Genomic DNA, 6,833 nt, shown 5'->3' on the forward strand with positions numbered 1-6,833 from the left:
AAGTCCAACCTCCCGATTTCTCCAGATTGAAATGTAAAGCCTGTGTCCAGCTCCTTCAGGAAACAGATCGACAATTTTGTCCCTCTTGTTCCTTATCGCGCAAGAAGAGTTTATTTTTATTTATATTTTTTTCTCGGAGGAGATTTTTTGGACACTTGGGCCACGCTGGACGCGGAGCAGGACCCACGCAGGAGGCAGAAAGCGGACACCGTGTTCTTCGTTTGCGGTTTTAACAGGATGGGTAAGTGCAAAGTCGACTACTTTTCCCTGTCGGGGATGCAGCGAACAGTCCGGTGACAAGCGGACAGAAAGTTGCCCGCGCGTCAAATTAGCCGCTGATTCAGATGAAACAAAAGTGGACGGGGATTGTTCAGTCTCGCGTGTTCCCAGATCTGCGTTAATTTTGGCACTGACAACTGCGCAAGTTTAGCCTGTGTGTCCAAAAACAAATCCGCTTTAAACTCAAAGTGACACATTTGTAGATTTTGGAGACGGTGTAAAGATGCGCTGCCGTGGATGTATGCGCTTTTACAAACAAATCAAACTATTTTAAAGTAGCATAAGAAGCGGTTTGTGGCGGGCCACGGCTCGGTTCTAACCCTACTTTTTCCCTCCCCTCTGACACCAGAGCCAGCCTTCGGAGAGGTGAACCAGCTCGGCGGTGTTTTCGTCAACGGCAGACCGCTTCCCAACGCCATCCGGCTCAGGATAGTGGAGCTGGCCCAGCTCGGGATTCGACCCTGTGACATCAGCAGGCAACTGCGCGTGTCCCACGGATGCGTCAGCAAGATCCTGGCTCGATACAACGAGACCGGCTCCATCCTCCCGGGAGCCATCGGAGGCAGCAAACCGCGCGTCACCACACCCACCGTGGTCAAGCACATACGGACGTACAAGCAGAGGGACCCGGGGATTTTTGCCTGGGAGATACGGGACAGACTACTCGCAGATGGGGTTTGCGACAAGTTCAATCTGCCATCCGTCAGCTCCATCAGTCGGATCCTGCGCAACAAGATCGGGAATATGTCCCAGCAGAACCATTACGAGTCCGGCAAGCAGGCGCCACACCCGCCGCCACAACCGACGATACCTTACAACCACTTATACTCATATCCGACCTCCAAAGTGCCGACTCCCCCCGGCATGCCCACCCTCCCCGGACACATGGCCATGCACAGGATATGGCCCTCCTCGCACTCTGTCACAGATATTCTGGGGATTCGATCCATTACAGAGCAACAAAGTAAGCACGGATCTCACGTTCGCTGCACATATACGGCTTTTTACGCACAAGTAGGGGTGTTATTGTTTCCTCCCTTTCCTTACCTCTGAGGTACCGAAACCGGCCTGATATTGATTTGGTTAGTGCAGAAACAGATGGTCCGACTGGCAGTCACAATTAAGAGGCGGATATGGAATATTAGAGGGAAAGGCGCCGAGATGAAGTGTATCAGAATGAGGTGTGCTGAATGTTTGCCATGACTCGGAACCAGACTGTTTTGTTGTTTTTTTTGCTCTCCCCGCAAATGCTGCAGCAGAAGTTGAAGCTAAAACTCGTCCTTTATAGAGATCGAACAGGCGAAAAGATTATGTTGCATGTGTTCATATTTGGCGCAAAAATGTGCATGTTGAGAACACATCGGCTTGGACTCGACTGTGTTGTTTTGGAAACAGTGAAAGAGAATCCGGCATAACTCAGTGCTAATGGTCATCTTGGTGTTTAGTGAAAACGGGTTTGTTTTCAATATAGCAGAAGACATGCAGTCCACAGTCCCACTGTCAGAACTTTTATTTTTAATATTTTAACAGCCATAATTTAGTCGCAGACGCCTGTTGAGACTTTAGGGTAACTTTTGCGCGCTTATTTGCGCTATAATCGTTTTTGTTTCTTAATTCAAAAATATAAACGTACCAATGGGAGATCAAAATAAGACTTTCAGAACCAATAGTAGTTTGTGTGGGTTTTTAATTTCGTTAAAAAAAAGTGAGGTGCAGTATTTTTTCCTCATTACGCACATGTTTACGCACAAATTTATTTCTGGAAAATATTTTGTACAAGTTGTACTTTCTCATATATGTTAAAAGATCCAAGCAAAAACATACACAATTAAAATAAGTGATGAGAAATAGTTTCTGCTTTCACATCCACACATTTATCCCCCCCGTTTTTATTCGGCTGATATGTTTTCCTCTTTGAACCGATTTATAGAAAATACTATCCACAAATCTAATTTGTATCCAATAGGAGGGAATTTGGTGGACGAAATATCTCATTTCCGTCCATCATCATCTGGAAAAACATTTACACCAAATCACAATGCGGTGGGGGGTGGTGCAGAATTAATATTGATTAAAGCCCTGAAAGGAAAAAACTAAGACTTTTAATTCAGGGAATTCTAAATTAAATATGTAATCATTTGACAGTAAATTATGGATTTTAAATGCACGCTGCTCAGAAATAGTGACTTTTGTGGAAACGCGCACTGCAGTCGTTTCATTTGTTTAATGCCAAATGTTTTGTAGGTTTATACTCCTCTGACTGTCCTCTCTTCTCTTCTCCTGTCTTTTACCCTCCATGCAGTTAGTGATACGCCACCGTTTCCCAGCGCCAAACTAGAAGAATGGAGCGCAATTAACAGGACTAATTTCCCACCGGCGGGTTCTGCACTAATCAATGGCGTGGATAAACCACATTTAGAACCTGACTCTAAATACACACAGGTAAAAAAAGAAAGACATATAAATAAAATAAATAATCTACTTAATTCCAGAAATGCGCTAATTATGTTTGGCAGTGGGAAGTTTGGACGTATTATTAATACGATTTCATTAATTATATGGCCTGGGCGATTCGTTTCCAGCACATTATTCTGCGCACACAGGGTGGTGGTGCGTTTTAGAATTACTTTCAAGTCGAACGTCTTCAGTCGCAGGAAGTAAATTATGTAATGATGAAAGATTCAATAGTCCCAAATAACGCCTTGTTTTATTCGCAGTTTGATTTGTAAACACAGAATATTTATAAAAAGAAAGTATGTGATTTTACTTAAAAGTATTGTTCGTTTTAGTAATTATAGTGTATTGGGGCTAAGCTGGTTAAATAAATAAGTGTTTGCGCTGTGACCTGCACATAGAACCATTCATCACCTTTATTAGGAGAAAATATTTGCAGATATTTTGTCGAAAAACTAAAGCTGCGCTGCAGGCTTGAATACTTTAAACACCTTCATTATTTTGGACTTGAAAATGTCAAATCCAAGAACAGAGGACTCATTTACAGGTGTGTGTTTATATATATATATATATATGTGTGTGTGTGTGTTTAAAGGTCAAATCCAAAAACAGAGGGTTCATTTACAGGTACAATTTTTAACCTGAACTTTAATTGGTGAAAGTTTTTGTCTTTTTTCAATAACAAAAACATTTAGATTGAGTTCAAATGAAATTTTATATCCAGTCTAAAACCTACAATGTTGGATTTGTTTTGTATCGTTTTCAAAATCTCATTGGTTTCCCAACTACTGGCAGTTTCTTTGCCTAAAGATGTAACAAAATGACTTTTATGATGGATCATATGACTCCTCTTTCCACTTTTGATCATTTATAGCCCTTTTCCTGGATGCCAAGTGGGAAACTCTCACCGAATGTAATTTCTGATAATTATTTGAAATACTACCACGAACATAATAATACCGTAATAATAATTATTAGAATAGAGTAATCTTTATGGTAATATGCGTACTTTTCTGATGACAATAACCGCCGTCATCAAGGACATTATGTGCCATAATAGTAAGTCCCTTTTAGCTGCTCGCTTGTTTTCCCTCTGGGTCGCCACAGCAGGTCCGGGGAGGAGGACCTGCATGAGTTGGCACAAGTTTGACGCCGGATGCCCTCCCTGACACAACTCCACATTACGGCACAATACTAATATCTGAATGAAAAACTATTTTAATGCAGATAACGCATAAGAACTGACCTGTGAGTTTTGGAGCGTTCAAACGTCACAGAGAGATTGGAGGCTGTTCTCTAAATTATCTGTATTTTCCAAACCGAATTCCTCGCTGACTCTAAACAAAACCCCGAAGTAAGCCGTTAACTGCACAAAATAACAACCATCTAAATTACAGACTTCAAGTGCGTGAAAAACGACTGGCGTTCCAGCTCAAAGGCAGGGGGATTAAGCCGCGGCTTTTTACGCACGGTGATGTGCGCTGATGGTGCCGAAGTAGCAGCTCTTTAAATTTGACTTCCTGGTTTCAAAATAACTTCTGTTTAGATTTTGAAATTCCATTTGTAGGAAACATAATGTCGATTTTCTCCTCTCTCTCTATTTTTTTTTAAGGCACAAATTTTAAAATCGCATCCCTTTTTTCGGGCCTGTGCGCGCTGACGCGGAGCTGCTGCGCTCGTGTGGATCCTCAGGTTGTTTTAGACTCAGTGACGTCATGAGTGCGTACACTACTTGATGGTCCAATTTCTGCTTCAAAATATGTTCGTACTGTACGTTTCTTTTCCCAGCGAGCAAAACATAATTACTATTCTCCCTCAATTATTTTACCGTTTTCATTTATGTCTAACCGTTACAAAAAAGTGCGTTGCATCTGTAATGCGAAGTGTTACTGCAGCCTGCAGAAACTTTATCACGGATTGGTATTTATGTAGACTTCTCATTAATTATGCGTCATACTGAGTAATAAAAGACGCATTTAAGAACGCACAATTTTGATGAAAATAAAGAACCAAAACAATTCATGTTAAAAGCTAAAGAAATATTTTTATTACAGTTAAAATCTACTACATAAATACATATGTAGTACATTACTTACAGCAAAAAAATTATATATATGATACACACACACAGTGAGGTGGGTACAACCTGGACAAGCAGCCAGTCCATTGCTTGGCTACACACACACACACACACACACACACACACACACACACACACACACACACACACACACACACACACACACACACACACACACACACACACACACACACACACACTATGCAAAATAAATATTTGTGTTTCAATAAATGTACTTGAAACTACATAACTACATTAAAAGGCAAAAGTTTACTCACCTGCACATGGTGGTAGACAAAATAATAGGCATATGTAATATATATTCCAGTACCTTAAAAACCTACATTGTTAAAAAATGATGGTTGCTGATTGTAATAATTTTGAAAGGTGTTTAATATCGGTATTATTGTACATATATGTATATGTACAGTAATGTGGAAAAATCTTATCAAATAATATGCAAAAACAACAACACCCTCAAATATTAAATATTTTACACCAGAGTGCTCATTAATGCTCAACAATATTAGTACCTTGTGTAAATATTGAACTCGGCCATGGTTTGATGAGAACACCATGTTGGTCAATTCATTATTCACTGATTATTACAGTTTGTTGTCTTTGGATTAACACATGGGAACTCATGATATAACTGGGTTTTTACTCATTTGAAAGTCTTTCTTTAATGAGAAAAAAAAAATTTAATTAACATTTATAAATGTCAACTCTGGTGTTTTACAGTTTAAAAAAAGATCACAACTATATTTGTGCAGAAATCGTTCGGTGTCTAATACGTTTGCGCATCATTGCAGTTGTGAATGACAGGATGCACTTTAGGCTTTTATTTTTTTTTGGGGGGGGGGTAATCAGTCTAATTAAGTAAAGTTGTAAGTAGTTGTATTTTTGTGCTTTAATAATCTGAAAGCCTCTGTGGCACTTGGTGTGGACTACAGACACACACACCCACAACATGCACACCCAAAACCATTTCTCCTTTGTAGATTTTCTGCTTCATAATCCCCACGAAAGTCACTACAGTGCACATCGGATCCTTTTAAAGAAACGGCAGACGACTCTCCTATGTATAGAAAAAAAAAATACACAAGTGACAGAATTGTCTAAATAGCCAAAATAATTCTGGGTCAAGCCAGACCACCCCAGAGCAGATCCTCCTCGTCTAAATGCTTTGCTGAATTCCTCCAGTTAAGTTCTGTCGCTGTGCCAGAAGCGCAAAGCCATTCATGCTTCGAACCCCACGCTCGCCTCGTTCTCATCATATTTCTCCTCTTTCTGCTCTTTCACTCTCAATCACTCATGACATCTGTTTTGTGCCCCCCGCCCCCCCTCTCCCCCAACCACTCTGTCTCCCATCGCCTGGCATGGAATATCAACACAACTGGAGAAAATACCTTTTTTCTCTCTCCCTCTGCAGAAACACGTCCATGCATATATGGTTTTTATGCTTGTTTAATAGGTTCCAGGGGCATGACAGCACATAATGATTCATACTTGCATAAAAATTGGAAAAATTGGGGTTTTATGTGGCGGCCAAGTTGAAATTTTTGCTGTTTATAGCTTCAACATCTTTTCCTCTTAACTTTCTTCAACAGTTCTTTCACTTTACGGCATGTCTGTTACACCAATGCAACCAGAACCTCTAAATTATTAAATCATATAACCTTATGAGCAACACTCTGGCTGATAATTCAACCTTGTATCAATTCTGTGGAAATTAAAAATTAAATAATGCATCTGTGCTAAGAATATGCCCTCAGTGACTTCTCACATGCTAATCTTGCTTTCCGTTGTGTCCAGACGCCGACTGGATTGCCCACAGTGAACAGCTATGTCACGGCACCCAGCATCCCTCCCTACCACCCTCACACCCAAGTGTCACCCTACATGGGGTACAGCGCCACCACGTCGGCCTATGTGATCGGACCCATGTGGCAGCCGGGCAGTGGCAGTGCTCTATCTCCCCACAGCTGTGACACTGCCACCCCGCTGGCCTTCAAGAGCA

The 6,833-nt window shown here is 41.1% G+C and overlaps 1 protein-coding gene across 1 annotated transcript in view; it reads left to right on the plus strand.

The window, feature by feature from the left end:
- Positions 1 to 43: 43 nt before the first annotated feature.
- Positions 44 to 6,833, plus strand: part of pax9 (paired box 9) — a 7,607-nt gene continuing 817 nt past the window's right edge. The window contains exons 1-4 of the mRNA XM_034159615.1: positions 44 to 241; positions 629 to 1,243; positions 2,582 to 2,721; positions 6,629 to 6,833. The exon at positions 6,629 to 6,833 is cut by the window's right edge and continues 817 nt beyond it. Coding sequence (XP_034015506.1) covers positions 238 to 241; positions 629 to 1,243; positions 2,582 to 2,721; positions 6,629 to 6,833 — 964 coding nt within the window. The 5' untranslated portion in view covers positions 44 to 237. The remainder of the gene's footprint in view (positions 242 to 628; positions 1,244 to 2,581; positions 2,722 to 6,628) is intronic.

The sequence above is a fragment of the Thalassophryne amazonica genome, chromosome 19, assembly GCF_902500255.1.
Source record: "Thalassophryne amazonica chromosome 19, fThaAma1.1, whole genome shotgun sequence".
NCBI classification, from domain to species: domain Eukaryota; kingdom Metazoa; phylum Chordata; class Actinopteri; order Batrachoidiformes; family Batrachoididae; genus Thalassophryne; species Thalassophryne amazonica.